Genomic DNA, 21,175 nt, shown 5'->3' with positions numbered 1-21,175 from the left:
CAAATATTTTATTCCTAAAGTGTATATTTAATATCATAAGCTTCTGTTACCAGACACTAGTGGTACTCACATTATTACAATATTGAAAGGTGGCGCAGGCAGAGTTTTATGTCTTAGAATAAAAAAATATCTGTCAAATGTTCCTGCATCTTACTTGGAGTGAAATAGTATCCAAAGTTGCTTTGTACAGATGTCAAATATTTAGTTGGTAGTGTGTCGGGATGCGTATATGCCGAAGCGATGAGATGCACAACCCTTTTACCAATTTATGTTATGACGCTTGTGTGCTTGCACATATGCAAAAAGTTAGTCGTCTGTTCATGAATGCCTTTTTTTTTAATTTGTACTGTATTTATGGTCAGAACAAATAATTTGTAATAGTTTGTGATTCTCTCAGTCATCAAGCTGACAGAGTAGTGCCACACCGCGCTTGATCCAGTGCTGAGGGGGCTTTGCGGTGGGCAACAACATCGGAATGACAAAATTGGTGGAGTGTCCTGTTGTAGAGAGGGTGCCCCTCCTCTCACTGGTCTTGTAGAGAGGAGAAACATAGCGATTGTCGGACTCATCTGGGATGTCTTTAGCTGCATGGTGGAGAACAGGAGGCAAAGAAAACATGAAGATTAACAATATTGAGATGAAGAAAAGTTATGAATCCGGAGGAATGAAAACATAAATGGTTGTTATGACTGTAAATGCATACGTACTAGGTTTTATCCAGATAATGGGCATTGTGTCAAATAGGATTTTGGGATACTGCTCCGCTAAAACTCCACTGATGATAGAAACAACACAATTGGATTTTTTTGGTTGCTTTTTAAATGGTCATCTTGCACTTTACTGTAAAAGACCCCTTGCGGGGTCTGCTCTACCGTTCTTTGTCCCACCAAGCTCCATCAAGAAACAATCCATTAATGTAGACACCATCCTCTGGAGGCCTGGCTGACTCAACAATAGGAAGAACCTGTAGGATCAAATGACAGCATCACACATGAAATGGCTCAAAGAAGTTGTTGAGGTCAAGAAAGTAAGAGTATTTAAGATCAAAACTGACTGGCTGATTGTGTTGAAGATAAAAAGTGTGTGTTGACCTCAAAGTCAAAGCCCAGCAGGTCAATCGGAACATTGTATTTCCTGGCGTAGTTCTGCATAGCCCCTGTTAGGAAGGCCTGGGTGAAGAAGAATCCTGACAGCCAGAACACACTGGGCTTACCGTCACTGAACCAGTCCTATATGTACAGAGAATTCAAGTGAAAACCTAAGTGGATGGGACATCCTCATGTAGGGACAAATTTTGACTCACCTGCAAAAACTTAAGCCTTGTGAGAAAGTCTTTAATGTAGCTGCCCAGGGGCTTGAGGCTTGGATACGAGCGTTTGGCCCATTGCTCTGGAACTTTGCCCACTGACAAACTAACTGCAATTCCGTCCAGGTCAGCATCCATCACCACTAAACCCTTAAGGGCCTTTAGCAGGTTGTGAAGACTAACACGGATGGTACTACAAAGCCTGACAAGGAAAAACAGGTCAGATTAAGTGGTTTATTCATGCTTTATTTTACATAAAATTCTATAAAAGTGTGTTTGTCCATACATGTTGTAGCGCTCCATTTCTTGGACAAGCACAGTGTTCATACTCTCCTTGTAGAGCACCGGGTACTTATTGAGCGAAACTTCGATGTCAAAATTATTTGGAAGCTGATGAGATTAAATAAACTTGATTATTACATCTAATATTCATGACAAAAATCATTCATATTTAAGGAAAAACATCTACCGGTACTATAATTCAATATACATATTTTTCAATTCAAATCTGCATTCAATCCCTTAAAAGAATACAAACCAGTTAATAACAAGAAATGCCTCAACTCGGTCAGTCTCTCAATGGTATGTCATTAACATTATATAACAATATAAATATTAAGCGAAAGATTCCATCATACCTTAGTCAGGATGTCATTCGCTATGTCATATAGAGCATTGTCACTCCCAGAGCTACCCCCTCCCTTAGATCCTCCTCCCTGGGTGAGAAGCAGTGAATCAAACAACAGCTTCGTCTGCTGCAGGTCCTTCGAAATGTCCACATTTTCATGCATTCCAAATATTTCTGGATGCTGGCTCACTGGGAGCTCCTGGTATGCAGCAAAGGTATTGTTACTCTGTTGAAAGTCTCACAAACTAATAACTAATTGGTTGATGCAATGCTTTACCTTGATAAATCGAAGGTAGTCCTCATAGGAGGATTTAGGGGGGGAAACATAATCACCGCTAGGTGAGAAAGGATAAGAAGGTTTATCCACAACGTCCCTGTTGTAGAAGTCAGCCAACATGGTATTCAGGAGGCGCCGATCCCAGTTGTCAGTTACGCGGCCTCCATAGTTGCACTCTCCAGTCAGGTAAGTTATGGCCTCGAAGGGCACCTCATCGTATTGATTGATAAACACCTACAGAGAAAGACAAAGGACACACCTTTAGATGCATGTGATGGTAGTAATTCTGTGACTGGACATGATTACCTGGAGCTGTCTGATACTTATGTGAAGGTCGGTCTCATTGAAGCCATAAGGAATATTCCAGCCTAATGGGCCAAACTTCCTTCTCTCCTGTACAAGCGCATGGAAGAAGCACAGGCCATACAAGAGCTTTTCCCAGACCTAAAAGACAATATAGTTAATGTTTAAGAAATGAATCTGTATGTGCTACAGTATGGTCAAATAATGACAGCAATGTCCCCCACTCACCAGTTCCTTATTCGTGCAATTACTGAAGAAGGTTTGGTCAGTAACAGGATTTGACATGTATGACTGCAATATGTTTAGTCGAAGTCCTGTCGGGGGCTCGTTAGTCATTTTCACCCCATTCTGCAGAAGGGTGACTGGAAACTGATATCACAGAAGGTGGATTTTCAGGGCCTGAACCAGATAAAACCAAGCTGATCTACATGTTGGCATACATAACGTTGGAATTTACCTTGGGTGAAGGGTAGCTTGTGAGCCAAAGTCGGAAGTCTTGGTGGCATGTTGCAGGACTAAAGTCCTCACAGATCTTCTCCAGGGTGGACATCCAGGACACAGCCAGATGACAATTCTGCAAACACACCCATGTCCCATTCTGCCTGGCTGTAGATATCATTTTGGAAGCAATGGGTCCTTGACCTTGCCCCAAAGAGATGGACTGGAAATTGTTACCACCCATGTCCTTGTCAGCTGCGAACTTCAGTAAGCCTGGGAAGCGTTAATGTGTCATGAATTTTAGTGTCAGCGTTACATAAAGTTTCAGAAGTAAACTGCAGAACCTACTAGCCATGGGATCAGCACCAGGAGAAAGCAGAAACACTAGCGGGATGGTGGCATTAGAGTCCAGATAGCTCTTGCTTAGGTCAAAAGGAGGGGCCTGAACAAAACTTTTCCCGAGTTTAGTTACTACATATTTGTTCACTGCTGGCACAATCTTGTCAGGCCTGAGACAGCGGACAATGATCATCTTCTGCAGTTCATTGAGTTTATCATCCCAAGGTGAGGGTAAAGGAACGTTGCTCGGGTCTTTGCTGTCAAAAATAGGCTTGAAAAGTTCCGGGCACTCAATGAAAGTGTTTCTGTGGAACAAGGACAAGCACGGTGGAACAATTTAAAAAATGTTGAGTAATATTCTTACTCTATAGCCAATAGAATTCTGAACAATTCAAGAATTGTTGAACTTTTCTCACTTCACTCCTTTTAAGCCAGGAAGCTCATTGGCTCGACAAATCTCATCCCAGCTCTTCTCCTGCAGCCAGCTGGGATCGGGATTAGCGAGGGTGTTCAGCAGGCCCACGCCTCCCGTCATCAAGAAGATCAAGTCAGAGTACTCAATCTCGTTTTTTGCCCTGATGAAATGTCAGTATTGATTTCATTTGCACCAGGCAGAACAATGATCCAAATGAGTCAGTTATTGTCCATAAATGGGTTGTGACACTCACAGAAGCAGATTGCAGCAAAGGAGAAAGGAGAAGAGAAGTTTGTCCTTCTCAAACAGAGAACGACAGACGTTGCAGAACAGATTATAGGTGAAGTGATCAACCACATACATGACCCGCTTTTCCAGGATCTTGGACTTGTTACTAAATAAAAAAAAGGAGAGCCTTTTCAGTATAATACATACATATTCACTGGTGCTTGTTATGCAGTCAAATAAAAACCTACATTTGGCCTCTTCAAACTTTGAGTGGTATCACAAGCACCACTTACTATTGCTTTATGTCATCCCTGTTTTAATGTTGCAAGTAATGTTTAAGACTGGACCATAACATCTACCACTAAAAGCAATAGTGACACCAAAACTATATAATACATCTATTTATGGTTTTATACTGTAGCATGCAAGCATTGTGTTAGTTCAGCATTATGTCAATTAAAAAAACACTCATAAATGTCATCATATGATTGCATGGCACTCATAAAAGAATAAACATCACTCACCTGTCTTGGATAGAGTTTATATAGAGGTTGACAAACCAGCTGAGAGAGTACTGATACATTGGGTCTATGTTGGTCAGGTCAGCAATGGTGAAAAACAGGACAGACGAGAGCTTGGCAATAGATCTGTAACACTCTCTGGACTCAGCTATCATGATCTCAGTCTCCTCTGCAATCTGAAGAATTCATTGTGACATTGCAGTTAAAGAAAACCATCACATCAGCAACCCAGATCATGTGCGTTGAACACACTGGGCCTACATGCCTTCTGTTTCTTTGTTATCTCATTGGACATGATCTTTGCGGAGTCTAGGACCTGAATGGCACACTCATCCTCCAAAATATTTCCTTCTGAAGACGAAAGTGTCTCGAGGATCTCGTCCTCAGTTTCCTTTAGTTGCCTGTTATTTGCAGCTGACTGCAAGATGAGTACATTTCTCTCCTCTTCAAGCTCTGGCCTGCAAAACAGATGAAATAGAATAAAACTTGAATGAAGAGACCAAAGATTTGACTAAAGGACCAGAAAATGTACAGTAGTACGGTATGTAGTACCTTTCCTTGGCAATCAAAATCCCGAGCAGCTGGTCCTCTAAGCCTTCTGGGGTGATCATGAAGTTGAGCAAAGACACCTTGGTGGCCACTTCTGGTAGATAATGAGGGTTCTTCAGCTTCGTGGTAATGTAGAAGCGGAATTTGGGGGAGTACTCAATCACGCTCTCCCCCAGTTTTATACATTCCACACCACCTAGGTGAAACAAGCATGACTGAAATTATAATTTTTACAGGTTTAAATTTGGAATATCAGATTGCCTTTTGGCAGCTGTGCAACATCATTGGCACCTTGTTTGAAGGTTTGTTTGAGGAGTAGAGGTTCTAGTGAGGGGTCCAACTCTTCTCCTACATTTTCGAGCAGCAAGGGGCTTCCAAACTGAATACAGTTTTCCAAAGTTCTCATATAGTCGTCATCTGTTAATTTGATAATGTTCAGCTTGTTGTCTTTCTCTGAATTCTTCACCCACTTGTTTGCCTGACCCTGAGGGTCAATAATCAGGGGCCTGAAAGAGCAGGGATACATCAGGACAATCCTGGGACCAAATGATTTAAACGTTTCACAACACCACAATGGAAGAGAAAGGATATTGATACTCATCCTTTCAACTAGTTTTGTAATTGACTGAAGGTAATAGTGCTGAACAATGCAGCCATTGCGTTACCATAGTTTGTCGAAAGCTTCAAAGTTCTCACCATCGACGGGAATTGCTGGTAATAACACCATTGTCAATAGAGAAAGCATCAGTGGGAAGCCCAGCGATGTTCCACATCCTAATGGTAATAGGATCTCCCAAGGTCTTACTGAGAGAGAAATCCTCTGATGATGGAATGCTCTTAGACTAGAGTGATACATAATGACAAGCAGAACATGCATATATGTTACAAACAAGAGATTGTGTGTTAATTAAAGAATTACAAGACTTACTTGACACAGTTTGATCCAATGACTGGTGCAGTCCTGTCTAAAGCTTGCAGTGAAAGCGCCCAGGTAGGCCATGACACCAGCAGAAATAAGGATGTCCCCAGTGAGGTTGTCATATGTGTTCTGAAGATCATCAGCAGCCTTGGACCATCTGCGAAAATGATGTTTACTACGTGGCATATTGCCACTATTGTAATTTTTCTCAATACAAAAAAGATGTTGAACCATTGATCACCTTGTTTTCTCCCCACCTAGACCACCAATGAGTTTCTCAGCTCTCTCCAATTTCCTTTGACACAAATCCCTTTGGGCTTCTAACTTGGCTTTCTCCTCTGTCTTCTCCTCAGATGTTCTTTTCAGATCAGCCAAACGGTCCTCAACCTCTTTTAGATGTGCTCTCTTCTCTGACAGCTCAGTCATGGCAGAAGCCAGCGTCGCTTGAGCTTCTGTTTGTTTGGCCTTTTTGGGAGCCACAATCTAAAAGCACAGAGATTAGTATACCTGAACGCACGAGTACATTTCATTTTTAAGTGCAAATGTAGCAAAGCCACACCTTCACCACCCTGTCATAGGACTCCATTGCTTTGATCCACTTGCAAAGGCCCTCTGCTGCTGAGGAGGCTTTTGCCACCTTAGCAGGGCTGAAGTCAGGATTAGTCATGTAGGTAGAGCGGATTTTTTGCATTGATTCCTCCTGTAATAAATAGAGGTTAGAGATAAATTTAAGTTTTCTTAAATTGTTGAACTGGGATTGAGAATTCACAATTTATTGAAACTCACAGGAATATTGTCCTTATCATATTCTTTAAGATCTCTCAAAAAGTTCATGTCACCTAGTAGCTTCTTGCTAGGACCCCAATAGTCCAAAACCTAGCCAATTAAGAAAAGGTCATGCTGAAACAAATGCCATGTTTTCATTGATGATATATGCAAAAGGTTGTTATTTTTTGTTTTTTTAAAATTGGGGATTGATTTCTATCAAGACAAACCTTTTTTCCGGATGCAGCAGGATCTGCCACCTTATCTGGACGCGTTCCCCTCATTACACACACGGCTGACATCACCAGTTTAACTCCAGCAGGAGGGTTTTTCATGGACTTCACAACAGTGATATCAGCAGGCTGCAATCAAGAAGGTAACTCAAGGTTAAAAAGAAGGTCACATACAGGGCAAAAGTTGTCTTTATTTGGAGGGTTATCACCTTTAAGGTTTTCAAAGCTGTGATTGCTTCCTCCAGGGCAGGGATGGCCTCAGCCAATTCACTATCACACTCATCCTTCAGCGCTTGAGCCTCAGCAGTTTGAATAGCTGTGGCCTCCTCTTCAACCCGCACAAGTTTACTTTTGGCTTCCACCTCAACAGACTCCACTGCGATCACCTACAGGTGATCAATGTAGATTTTGCAGTTTTATATACTGTATTTTCATGAGATGCAATTGATGCTATTTCATGTCTTTACCTTCATCATTCTATTGTTTTCAATCTGTGCCTCTTCCAATTTGGGCTGTAATTCTACAAGCTCCAGTTTCATTTCACCAACCTTCAGACAGAGAGTGATTAAAAAAAAGAAAAAGAAAAGAAAAGAAAAATAATAAGTTTGACACCGTGACATATTTTCATGGGGAAAAAAGACTGTAGCATATCATGTACCTGAGATTCAGCAAAGGCCAGTTTTTCCAAACCATTGATGTATCTTTTTTTTGCCTTCATGACTGCATCTCTTTTCATAGTGAGGAGCTGACTGAAAGCTGCCATGAGCTCCAGATAGGATGTGGGTGTAACATAATTATGGCGACCTAGCTCAGAGAGGAATCTGCAAAGAAAAAAAAGGGTAAACAGAAACAGATCGATACTTTTAATGCTCATGATTAGGTCATACCTCTCTGAAAGTTGAATAGCAGAGGTGTGAAATGTTTTGCAGATGGGTATGACCTCCTTCCTCTCATGTTCTTTCATCTCCAGCGGCTTCAGGAAAGAGTTGGCTACCCGCTCAAGAGCGTCCTCTGGCCAAGGCTGTAACACGTAGGTAAAGATAAAAATGTGTATCTATTTGCCAACAAATATTAATAATTTTCCAGATTTGTGTCCCATGACTTGTTTCATACTTTATGCATATTTAGTACCTGGAACCAGTTAATGGTGCAACAGTTAATAAAGGATGGAAACTGGCGCAGGCGACTGCGAAAGGCTTCGCCAATAGGACTGAATGCCACAACAATGTGCAGGTACTCCTTACAGCGTGCCACAAAGTAGGCAAACAGAGTTAAATGGCTCAATTGTACACTTTTATTCTTCGCCTGGGCAATGGGACGTACTGTCTGGAAATGAGAAGAAAATGACATTCCTTAAATAGATATGCATGTGGGTGTGCAGATTGTGAACTTCATACATGAGGTGGTCTATAAGGCTACATAAAAGGCATATGGAGATGTGAAGTGTGGACAAGAGCCACCTTCCAATAACTACAGAATAAATGTACAAAGTACTTGAATTTATGTCATACATCAATGATATCCTGTTTCTCATCCACAGCAAACAGATTGGGCACCTCCCCTGTGTTCAGGACACTGTTTACATCTTCAAGAAAAGTCTCATCTTTGATCTGAACATCAGTGAGCAAAAAAACTGTTCTTTGACCCTTCACCCCTGCATCCTTGAGAAGCTTCTGTAACAAAATGTTGAAGTGTTTTATATCATACTCAAAGTGCAAATGTCAAATGCAAAAGATATATATATATATATATATATATATATATTGTGCCCTATGCATATTACAAGTGTGACGCTGACCTTGAGGTCGTCTCTCCACTCAACCATGCTGTAGCTCTTTGAAATTTCAGGCTGGAAAAGGTTCATCTTTGCGATGAAAGTAGCCAAACGAGTGATGGACTGGCGACCACTGCCTCCCACTCCTACGAGCAAGGCATTTCCGCCTGGGTGCTTCAACACACGGCTTATTCGGGACAGGTGTTCCAAAACATAGCTACATTGGACAAAGTTTCTTAGATTGAATTGTAAATTTCTTAGAAAATTAATGTAGCAGTTTTTAATGTAATGTATACTGTATATGCTTGGATTTAATTTACTCCTACGATGGTGTTACGATTGTTATTCACCGGAAGATGACGAGATTCATGGAGTTCTTGTTCATTTGGTTGTATTCAACAAGACATGCCTCCACCACTTCAGCAAAGCTTTCTATGGAGGGCACCTCGGCATACAAGCGATTATCAGCCTCAAGGTCGTGGTTCATGTAGTCGCCAAACAGTAGAGTCTGCATGTCTTGCTCGACCAGCTGGCAAAGAAGGTACCAAATTAAAATTGCATTCAAGCTTACGTTTCATTTTTAGAAAGATCACAAATTTTGAGCAAAAACAGCATGAACGAAGACAGGCCTGAGCAACTCCAACTATCTACCTTCTGACATCAGAATAATCCACAATCAAAACAGCAAAAACACAAGTCAACATACTTTACTGCCTTGTTTCAGGTGATCAAAAACCTGGTTAAAGGCTTCATTGAAGTGATCTTTGAGGATCTTGCTCATCAGCTGATAGAACCACGCTCGATCCCTATCATCCACCAGACGATCGTAAAAGACGCGGAAGACCTCGTGGACAAATAGGCGAATCATAGTGCGTTTGTTCTCCAGAGATTTGCTTTTCACAAGCAGACACCCTTGTATAACACGCGAGAAGTCCCGCAGGTTAAAAGTGTAGTGAGACTTGGCTGGTGTCGGAAGTAAGTTCTCCATTGCTTGCTTGTAGACCTTTGACAAAGACATTTGGAAAATTCCAGTATTGGAAAGTCAAGGGTTTGTTGACAGGAATGTCAGTGTCCTATTTGGAGAACTCACTTCCATGGTTGCTGTCACCGTTTGGCTGCCAATAGTAAAATATTCTGGTGGAAATTCATTGTTCTTGAGATAGAACGCCACCATAATGGAGAAGATGCGAACCATGGTCTCATCACTGAAAGAATTGATGCTAAAAATGTTGAAGTGGCGCAGGAAGCGAGATGTCACAGCATTCCTCCCCCCACCAGGAGGACCCATGGCTGTAATAATCTGGATGTCAACTAATTTGATGCCGGAAGTATCCTTCAGGTCATACCTGCCGGAAAATAATGGATTAGCCAAGCAATATATTCTATCCTCTTCGATTCAATCTTCCTCTTTGTTTGGGGTTGAGTTGGTAAAGACACATACCACTTCTTGTGATCCAAACACTGTCGAAGAAGCTCCACTGGAGGCTGAGCTCCAAACTGCTCCAGTGCTGGCATATTCACATCATCTATGAAAATGAGGTACTTCTTCCCCATGGGGGGGCCAAAAACACCTTTCCGTCGCTTATCTAATTTGGCCATGATGATGTTCTGGAAAACACAAAGAATAAAGAATAAGGACATTCAAAGTTGCAAGGACATTCATATTCATCAGTGGTTCCAGCTGACCTGTGTTTGGTTGGCAGTGGTGCGGGCAGAAAAATTGATTGAGAGGGGTAAAAAGAGATCTTTGTCCAGACCGTTCATCAACTTCTCCATTACATACACTGACTTTCCAGTGCCAGTAGGGCCAGCCAACAGCACAGGCCTGAGCAGAGAAACAGATATTGAAACAGTTAACACAAGTGGATAAATTCTAACCATGATTTTGTCTGTGACCACACTAACATACTACTCACATTCCATAGGTGATACAAATGTCCATTAGGAAGGTGTAGCGAACTGAGTCGATGGTGGGAACAATGATGTCCTGCACTTTGGTGCTTTTGTCCGCCAGGCTGACACTTCTGATTGCATCATTCCAGTGAATCCATTTGCCTTTTCCTTTAAACTGAAAAATATATTGAATTAGACTACAGTCCAGTGATTCAAAAGTCTCACTTTAAAAGACAAAATCTTCTGAATGATGTAATTCACTGGTACCTCGTAGAAATAGTCATAGACCAAGCCTTTCTCATCCACTGGGCACTCCCATTTGCCCACAATATCAGGAACTGGATGATCCGCTGTCTTACCAGACACTGTTTTCCTGATGAACTCACTAAATTTCTCCCTGCTTTTTGAATCACAGCTGCCACCCACAGACCACACCAGGGAAAAAGAAAAGGATGCCTGCAATCCCCAAAGAGTGCACAAAAGCCAAATGAAATGTATGTAGAATAAATAAGCCATTCAGGGCAGTTTTTTGGATGTTCTAGTAAATACTATTGTGGCAAATTATAATTATTTATACCATGATCCAGGTGCGAATCATTTTATCGTTTGTCTCCGTCTCAAGGGGTTTAATTAGCAGCATCTCAAACAGTCGACACAAGGACATAGAGGTGTTCCAGTTGGTTGTGGTGACAACTTCCTATTAACAAAAAAATTAATGTCATGACAACATTCGTATATATTTGCTCTAAATTGGGCAAAACAAATCTGGCCTTTGGGTATTTTATGATTACTCCAGGGTCTGGTAATACTTACTCTGCAGTGTTTACGCACTATCCTGAAGGAAGGTGGCAGCAGCCAGTGAAAGAGTTCTAGCAGCAGACTCTTATTGTCAGGACTCTTCAGAACATCAGGAAGTGTGTTCATCCAGGAGATCACTAAAGGCTCCCAGCCCAGTTGAGAAGGTTCCATGTAGATCATACCACATCGACTGACGGTGGCAGGCTGCCATGGAGAGATGCTTTTTCAGAATTTTCTGTCGTTACATCAGACTTGGTATTGAGAGCTAATTCCCTTGGGATAATTTTAGTTGTAGCAACATTACATAAAACGCATTCATTAGTTATTTAGTCATTTAGACTCCAAACATACAGAGGCCTGTGACAGATCCATTGCTTCAAAAATTAGACTCATCTGATTGGACATCTGGATAATTTCTCCACTCATCAGACACAACTGTAGTGTGAATACAAACAACAAAGATGTTAGTAATAACGTAGAAATAGATATCACTCGAATATATTTTGTGTATTATGAACATGTACCTTTTTGTTGTCATCTAACACAGTGTTCATACTTTCAATCCACAACGTATCAATGGGACCGTCAAACACCACCCATTTACGTTCTGGTGTTTCAGCCGATGCATACTCGCGAAACGTGTTGGCCACAACACCATCTGTCCACTACAAAGGAAAAAGACAATAAGAGCTCTATAAAAAAATTGTGGATTGAATACATGAGGATCTAAGGTGCAGGACTACCTCATGAGAAACAACATCAAACTGCCCAAAGAGCTGTCCCATGGTAATAGACTTGGGGTTCAATGTCCTGAAGATGACCTTTTCTTCCTCTCGGTACCCTTTTTCATTCATCAGAATCAGCGTGTCAGCGAGCACATGGAGCACTTTTGTCTTTCCCGCAAATGACTCGCCCACCAGCATGAACCTGAAGCATAAAGGTTATACCTTGCACTGCTGTCTTCAGCCAGGATGTGGGAAATATAATACAGTGGAACCTCCATTTAACAGACGGAACCAACAGACTTTGGATTTAAGGGACAGAATGGTAGCGTCTAGTTGGAATTCCCAGTCCGTCAGTTCCGCTGTTGTTTACTTAAGCACTCATCGTGTACACGTCTCTCGAACGTGCTATCCGGATTTTGGTGCAGTACACAGTTGTTGTTGTTTTTTTGTTTGTTTTTTTGGTCAAGCCCATCATTATGACATCCAATCCTAACAGAGGTCAGAAAAGGAAGTGCACTAACCTCACGGCTCATGAACGTGACCCCCTACTCGTCCCCGCAACAACTTTCTCTTCTACAAGCTGCACGCCATTATATCACCCCTCCTAAGCACCAGCGAACATGGCACTTTCACTGCAGTATTAGACCATCACAACAATGTTTAAAGGTATGTTTAGGTCACTTCAAAACTTTTCAAATATTTTCAAACTTTTTTACATTTATTTACAATAATTTTGTACTGTACTGGGTGTTTTTGGGCCATGAAACAAAGTGCTTCAAATTAACGCACAAACGGCTTTAACAGACGACCCTGTCCCCTTATTAGTCCGTTGACTTGTTCCACTGTACTTTTAAGCCCATAACAAAAATTCCATAACCTGGACTTTTAAATGTAGCATACCCATGCCGGACTATCATCATCTCATATGTCTGGATCAATTTCTCCGTAAAGATCTGCGTTGACTGTACATTGTGTTTTTTACAGCACTCTGTAGCAACTTCCAAAAACAACTGCAGAAGACATGACCATATTATATTAAAGTTTGACACATACTGTAGGTAACAGATATGAATCTGCATTGAATAAGACAAAAATAAGAACAACATTGACACATCTTACCTCATAGTCAGCTTCGGGAAGGGAGACTCCAGGGAACAAATCGCTGATGATTCCATTGAACAGTGGAATATCATGCGAAAGAAACTTGGGCTCGTTAACATCTTTGATAGACTTCAGAAGCTAGACATTAACACAGAAAACCCCCCATCAACAAACAGAACAAAGTAATTTGGACCAAAACCAATGGTTGCATAAACCCAGCACAAATACCAGTATGTCCTCATTCTCGTTGGGATACTTAAGTTTGAGGTTTCCTGCAGCCACAAGTACAGCTTTGACAGCCCTCATGCCATAATCGTAATGGAACTGGGACGAGAGCTGCTCTGAACAGAGCCTGTAAGTCATTGCAATCTTGACTGACAGAGGCTTGGCATTGAGGAATCCATATGAATAGAGAGAGATCTCGGCTATCAGCGCATAATTGGGGACCATCATGGTCACTGTTCGAAACAACACCTGAGGAACAAGAAAGACCACCACCACATTAAGACAAATAGAATAAGTTGTGATTTTAAAAAAATTTCGATTCATTTCACAGTTATATACTACAAGGTACAAATACATAATTTGTGGTAAAATTTCCCATGTGTTGTCATTGATTATGTTAGAAGACCTTGAGGTTGTCAGGAAGTTCAGCGCGCCCTGCATAACCAGGATTCATCGTGATGGACACAAAACAGTTGGGGTTGAGTTTAAGCATGGTTCCTTCAAAATCAAAGTACTCCAAGTTCATCTCAATTGCCCTCTGGATGCAGAGGACTTGCTGGGCCACTACAGACAAGACCTCAAGCTCAATGCGGTTGAATTCGTCAAAGCAAGCCCATGCTCCAGATGAAGCCAAACCTTTGAAAAACTGGGAAAATGTACCAGAACACAAAACGCCTTGTAACAAGCAGAAATCGTAATTGGATGTGATGACTTTTTTTGTCTGATCTTACTTTGCCCATAGCAAGAAAATCCAGTCCGTCTGAACAATTGAAAACCACACATTGCACAGCTAAAGCTTTAGCTAGATCCTTGGTGGTTTCTGTCTTTCCAGTTCCAGCTGGACCTTCAGGTGCGCCACCCAAATTTAGGAAAAAAGCTCCAATCTGTAAAAACACAGAGGGGATTTTAGACTGAAATGAAACCAACTCCCAGGATCAAGAAACACTGTCAATCACTTTATTTATACCAGAGTTCTGTAGCATCTGTCAGTCAGTGGGGTGATGACCAGTCGAGGACAGTTTCCCAGATACTCATATGCATACTTAACATCGCAGTTCATGATGCGAACTCGAACATCCCCATTACTCCAGTAGTAACGAAGCTGGGCTAGCCATCGGAAATCACTTTCATTTGCTACACCTATATATATATATATATATAAAGCATTTAAATACATTCGTATTTTATATTACCAGGATAGTTGATAAACAGAGGAAAAGCATAGTGAACAAGGTGCTTTGTGCCATGCTGTACCGTGATCAATGAGCTCCATAACCACATCTCTGGCATGGACATCAATTGTCACCAGTGCTCCCAAAGTAATCCGTGTTTGCTTGGGAAGTTTCCCTCTCACCAGCCCCACAATGTCGGCTAGCTGTTTCTGGAGTTCCCGGAAGTAGTTTTTCACGCCCTGTTGAGGCCATCAAAGACATCATTACCCAGGGTATAACATTTTTATTTCATGTAAAATATTAATTAATCCCCAAATTAAATTTATTTTCTGAAAACTAGAAGGTTAACTTAAAACCTTACTTACTTCAGCTCCTGCCCTGATGGCTTCATGCACCTCCAAGGTCCAGAACATTTGTGAGGTACATATCACCACCTGCCCGGGCCACTCCTTTACCCACTGGTTCCGTGCGGTCTCTGCATAGGCCTATGAAAATAACCATTCCACTACAACTTTTATCTTGCATTCACTCTGCTTGTTTGCATTTTTGTGGGAAAAAAATCTTTCACCTGTGGTTTAATTCAGTTAAGTCATCTCACCATTCTGGAGCAAGCCACTATATTTCTGACACTGCGAATCATCAAGTCTTCCACTCGTATCAGCCACTTCTCCACTGCTCCTTTTGCCTCAGCTGTGGAGATGAGTTGGATTAGCTCAACACGCTCCCCTTCACTGCTGTACATAGCCTGGAAAAAAACACAAGAAAAGTCAGCAACTAAGGCAAGTCTATCAACCAAGTGTACTGCTGCCATGTACAACAATAAGTGCACTGTGTGAATGCCTACCTGGATATCGAGATTTGGTAGGAAGTCTAGCTTGGCAATACCCTCAAAGCACTTCCTCAGATGGGGCTGTACACGCAGGGGATCTTTGGTCTCGGAAAGAATTTCCAGCATTTCATCATTGGACAAAAAGAAAAACCTGGGTAACAAGCAGCAATGCAACAATTCTCAACATTTGCCACTGGGATCTGGGATTTGAAAAAACTGGACAACTGATATAAAAACAAAATCGATTTGTTCACCTTGGAAAAAAGAGTCGCTTTTTCTCAAGATAGTCATTTAGTCCCTTCATGATGGTGTCAAGGTGGCAGTTGGACTGTTGTAGTTTATCTAGTAGGCCAGGCATTGAGGTTGCCTCCAGAAGCTGGTAGATGAGCAAGGCAGAGAATTTCCTAACTGTTGTCATCAATAGACCACAAGCCATTGACAGCATAGAGTGTTATCGCATGTAGACAACTACCTTTGAGTCCTTAACACAGTGCCACATGACCTCCTTCCAGTTTTTGTCAACAATTTGGAAGAGTCGTCCTTCTTCTGGAATTTGCTGCATGATGTCGGCAGAACAGAATATGGGCTCAAGGTAGAGCCATTGAGCCTGCACCTTCAGCCACTCGTCAATGGTTTCTTGGATACGAAGAAGACGCTCCTCCCAAACCTAAATCACAGAGCAGTTTTGTGAAAGTCATTTACAATAGTACTTATTGTATATCTCGTCATTACGGTATAAGGATTATGCAACCTTGATCTCCTTTTCAAGGGGCTTGATAAAAGGTGAGTTCCTCATTGTCTGAGTTTTAACAATCTGGTCATCTAGCATTGCCTGAATTTCATCCAAAGCGCTCAGGATGGACACGCCAGTGTCTCTGTATGGTTGATGCTGGAGTGAAACACCATCCCAAATAGTCACCATGCTTTTCATGACTTTCTCCAAAGAAAACTCCTACAGAGATGCAGAGGTGGATGCATGTTTTGCTTTGTTTCTTAAACATAAACTGTAAAAAAAAAAAAAAAAAAAAACACAGGAATCCTTACTTTACTTGCAGCAGCACCAACTGATTCAAACTCTTCAAGGTAAGGAGTCAAGTTTTGTTTGAGAACTTTTCGTAGTGTTGTACCAGCATCAGGAGTGAGATCATACCCAACAATCTGTGACATTTGCTCCCAGTGGCGACCTCTGATGCCCGGATTACACAGGACTGATACTAAAGGAATATACTCCTAAATAATAATTTCAAGTTAGAAAGCAAGACAATGCAATTTCATGAGTACATTTTAAATAGTTACATTGGATACCTTGAACTTTTTGACCTGCTCTAGTACAGTGGAGCACAAGATTGAAGGATTATCATCCTTGTTTGCATCTTCTTCACCACGCCGTCGTCTTGACAATCCACTTGTCTTTTTAGTATCCTGTTTATTCTTACTCTTTTTCTGGAAGTAATTTAACATCTTGAAAATCTTCCTGAAGAATTCATCCACCTTTACTTCCATTTCCTCACTATCTAAGTCCACGAAAGAACCATCGATCCAGCTATTCACAGAGAAGATATTAGAAGCATTTCTTAAATTAAATCACAAAATGTAATCCGCAACTGAAGTCAGACCTGCTCTCTGCGCGTTGCCACTTCAGTAGCAGTCCAAACAACTTCTGGTATTGTTCAACACTGTCTCTCATGACCTCCACTTCTGGGTAATGTGTTTGCTGCCACTGATGAAAGACCTCATCTTTGTGGATGTCAACGATTGTTTCCTCAGCCTCCTGAAGAAGATTCTGAACTGTTCTGACCTCTGTCATGTACTGTTAAAAAAATATAGTTAGCATTTAGTTGATAAAATGTCAAATCCTTCAAATGGCAAGACCGTTATCAGATCAGTAGGTATACATTTTTCATCATACTTCTCTGCTGGGGACAATAACCATATACTGAAAATAAATTATGTAATCACTAATCTAAAGTTGAGCGAGGCGGGTGCAATATTAGTTTGAACATTTGAGTCAGATCCCATACCAAACCCAGTTCCAAACCCTGGGATCACAAATGATTCACTGTACCTTCTGCATCTTATCAAGATCAGAGCAGTGAGGGAACTCTTCAACCCTTCGTTCTAACTTGGCCAGATGAATTTTAACCCTTTCTCTTTTAGCAAGCATCTCCATCTCCCCTTTCCTCTTGGCCTCTTGCAAAACCTGAAGAAAAAAAACAGTATATGGAAGCAATGATCTTACTTGAAAATAACACAATCATGACACACGTTGGTTCAGAAAGGAGCATTACCACATCACTGAGTTCAAAGACCTCTTGGATTTTCAATGGCCACATAAAGACAGTGGAATTGAGTTCAAGATCTTCAGGTTCAAATATGTGGACATCTAGAAGGTAGCTCAGTCTGCTATGGGCTTTCTGCCGGACCATTAGAGCAACAACATTAGACAATCTAAATAAATGCATCAAGATACATTTCTGAATGATTAAATAAAACATTACACAAGTGCATAAAACATACAAGAAATATTGTATCTGTAAAATCTACCTTTATCTTTTCATGAAGAAGCACAATATTCTGCGTCTTAGTTATTTCAATATTGTCAATCATTTCGGCCATGTCATCTGTCGTCTCTGGCACATTCAAAGCATTTTCACGGATGGTTTCAAAATCTGAGCAGATCCTTTTGAAAGAAACAAAACAATTCCACATGCAGTAAAGGAGCCCAGCGACACTTTTCTGTCAAAATGAGAGACTCACTGTTGAACTTGCTCAGTATGTTTAGTTTTCATGTTGCTGATAAGTATTTCTGCATAAGCTTGAGCTTTTTTAGCCAGACCCTGGTTCAGCTCCTCACAATACAATTCGACCATTGGAAAGTGAACTTTGGTTGGGAGTTTGTCAAGCTTCCTTGACAAATCACGAAACTCCTCCACTTGCTGGAAAGCACAGTTAGATCACAAACTAACAGTCATCGGGAAAAAGTGGCCCAGTACACTTCTGAAGTTATGAATTCTCACCTTAATATATTCAGCAAATGAATGGGTTTCTTTGACAAAGGTCTCAACTCGAGCCTGGGCAGTTCCATTGACTAACCAGTCATAGTTGTCAACTACAAAATAACTCTATGTTAGAAAAGCATGCTAAACACATTGGGTGGATGACTAAATTATTTGAGGTTATGCTTCCATCACCATAATTCTGAAAGTATCGGTCAGGGTCTTCTAGATTCTTGCGCACAGTTGCCGTTACAGTGAAACGAGCCCAAGCAAGCGTGTGATCTGGGACCTTGGCATCCACATACACAGAAGTGGATTGTGCCAGCCAGGACTGAACCGTCTGCACTTTCTGTGGATCAACACGAAAGATATAGAAACCATCTCTAAATACACTTCAATATGCAGATTGGGGTAGGGTACGTGGCACAAAAAGATCTGTTGTTACATGTGAGCTCACCTGCAGTGTGTTTGTAATGACATTAAGAATTTCAAAAACATCTGCTTCAAGTTCCTCTAAGGTGGGGTATATTCCCATCTTCTCATCAAATGTTAGGGTCATATGAAAGATTGGTAAGAAGTGGTAGTTGTTTGGATGAAATGGGTAGACAAACTCCTCCACACTCCTCTGTAGCAGGTTTTTCAGCTGGGAATTTAGAAAAGACATAAAATCTAAATTTGTCAGAAAGGAGCAAGCATGCAGACCATGTCAGTGAAGTAAATAACAAACCAATCCATGGAAAAATGAAGGCAAAGAAAACCCCTAATAAGACAAAAGAGTGGTGGATTGTGTACGGTGGCAGAAGTTCACCTGATTGGAGATGAGGGTGGATGTGCAGTCAAAGAAGGCATTCAGTACATCTTCTTTAACTGAGCCCAGTGTTTTTGGACTTGTTAATAAATTGATGACTTTAGGGAACCAGGTATTCATAATCTGTTCCTCTGCTGTCTCACATTCTACAGCCAGGTCTTTATGCAACGCCTTGCCATCAACAGGTCCCATAGCCCTGAACAACAACTTTGTTCATTTCTGACAACAGCACGGGTACTTGCTTATTTGACATTCTTTGCTTTTAATCTGTTTACTTACCTATATCCTTTAACATCCACCAAGGTCATCGAAGAAAAGGTGGTGTGGCCAATTCCCAAGACACTTTGCATTATGGGATGTAGAATGTGCAAATTGGCTTTCATCAGCTTCCGGTTTGCGACAAAGGTCTCGTGTCGTGTTTCGGAAAATTCAAGAATACTACAAAAGATGAGCATTTTACAAAAGGTGCCAAACAAACTATTGATTACTATACAGTAAGTGAGGACAAATCAGAGGCCATAAAACACTCACTCATGTGGGACTGACGTCAGCTTTTGCGGAGGAGGTTCTTCACATTTTGGATCCTTTAGGAATGTGTTCACTTAAACGAACACAGGTCGTGTTACGAAACGTATGGTCTGTTAACCGTCAAGGGAAGATGTACAGCGTGCGCGCTCACACGCACACACACATACACAGGCGCTCACATGCACACACACACACACACACGCACACACACACGTTGATAATCGTCAATAAGTACCTGTGTGTTTAATGATAACATTGTGGAAGTTGTTGCTGACTTCCGTGAGGAGCTCGTGCAGGAGTTTGTTTTTCTGAGGGCTGTCTTTAAGTTGAAGAGGGATTTGAGAGTCAAAGGAGTTCAACCACTCCTGCGGGATCGGAATGACTGGGCGGCTCTCTACACACTGCTTCAAGAATATGTAGTTCATCTACAAAAAGTGGCCACAATGAAATAGGTGGCTCAATGTTTTAAATTAACTCATAACTGTCACATAATTCAAATCAAATTCACTTTAAAAAAGTAAACTTACCCTTTGTTTCCGATCCTCACTTTGCATCTGTAACGCAAATGGTTAAACATAACACATTTTATTGCTGCAATACACTTGCTTCGAAGAGTTGCGCGAACATTGCTGCATAAGAATACTGTAAGGAGCTGTGTCTTACAGTTGGAGGGAAGTGAGGCTCTGGTGATGGGCTGCGCACAACTCTCCCCATCTCTTTGCTCTGTTTGTAAGCTTCCACTGCTTGGGACACAGCCATGGAGCTGCCACTTTGCAAGAAGCCAATTGGCCTGCAAAATGATTGTGTGCAGCACAATGACTGTCTGTACTTTGTACATTTGTGTATACGTCCAAAATTGACGTTTTGTTATCGTATGTGTGTTACTGTTTTGCTATAGTTCCTGGACAACAGAGACTCCAACTACCGGAGACAAATTCCATGTGTGTTTTAACATACTGTACTTGGCCAATGAAGATGATTCCGATGCTAGGATTGTTATAGATCAACAGTAGTGGAAAGAAATGAAGTACAAATACTGCGACTGTACCTAAGTATTTTTCAGGTACCTGTACTTTTCTCAAGTGTTCATTTTTCTGACAATTTGTTACTTTTACACCCTACATTTGATAACAGATATCTGTACTTTCAACTCCTTACTTTGTCGAAATAGGCTAGCGACTTTTTAAATCTTCTACAGACGACACCAAGTAAGAAAAAAAAAGATGTAAATGGAGAGAGGTTAAGTCAACCGAGATTGAGATATCATTAATTGATTGAGATCGTGGGAACTATCAGCTAGAACGTGAACCAGAGAGCATTTACAACAGGGAGCCAACAAATTCGTACAAGACATTCCCCATCCATGGCCTTATTTAAGATATTTATTTGATGTTGTCAGCGCCAA

At 41.2% G+C, this 21,175-nt stretch overlaps 1 protein-coding gene across 1 annotated transcript; it reads right to left on the bottom strand.

The window, feature by feature from the left end:
• Positions 1–393: 393 nt before the first annotated feature.
• Positions 394–20,195, bottom strand: LOC133400497 (dynein axonemal heavy chain 12-like). Its single transcript, XM_061673556.1, has 70 exons — positions 20,006–20,195; positions 19,774–19,843; positions 19,522–19,680; positions 19,243–19,438; positions 18,892–19,077; positions 18,630–18,783; positions 18,456–18,547; positions 18,196–18,374; positions 17,983–18,118; positions 17,727–17,852; positions 17,504–17,638; positions 17,055–17,248; positions 16,744–16,981; positions 16,483–16,668; positions 16,190–16,390; positions 15,911–16,105; positions 15,693–15,814; positions 15,454–15,589; positions 15,208–15,354; positions 14,975–15,094; positions 14,692–14,848; positions 14,405–14,577; positions 14,169–14,321; positions 13,844–14,083; positions 13,441–13,686; positions 13,231–13,350; positions 13,012–13,121; positions 12,130–12,313; positions 11,911–12,051; positions 11,738–11,821; positions 11,402–11,590; positions 11,166–11,285; positions 10,856–11,044; positions 10,612–10,763; positions 10,382–10,520; positions 10,137–10,303; positions 9,786–10,041; positions 9,402–9,698; positions 9,046–9,224; positions 8,720–8,912; positions 8,433–8,594; positions 8,053–8,247; positions 7,809–7,942; positions 7,580–7,742; positions 7,389–7,469; positions 7,131–7,307; positions 6,919–7,050; positions 6,710–6,799; positions 6,483–6,623; positions 6,165–6,406; positions 5,933–6,080; positions 5,701–5,846; positions 5,296–5,510; positions 5,008–5,200; positions 4,721–4,913; positions 4,459–4,631; positions 3,960–4,100; positions 3,708–3,866; positions 3,301–3,596; positions 2,972–3,225; positions 2,743–2,883; positions 2,518–2,655; positions 2,212–2,445; positions 1,945–2,133; positions 1,593–1,696; positions 1,304–1,508; positions 1,092–1,229; positions 873–964; positions 708–775; positions 394–584 (listed from the first exon to the last, which is right to left on the bottom strand). Exons 1-70 carry the CDS (start codon positions 20,193–20,195, stop codon positions 394–396), a joined length of 11,586 nt encoding a protein of 3,861 aa, XP_061529540.1.
• Positions 20,196–21,175: the final 980 nt, after the last annotated feature.

The sequence above is a fragment of the Phycodurus eques genome, chromosome 1 (assembly GCF_024500275.1).
Source record: "Phycodurus eques isolate BA_2022a chromosome 1, UOR_Pequ_1.1, whole genome shotgun sequence".
Lineage (NCBI taxonomy): Eukaryota > Metazoa > Chordata > Actinopteri > Syngnathiformes > Syngnathidae > Phycodurus > Phycodurus eques.
This window is presented reverse-complemented; position numbering and strand designations above follow the sequence as displayed.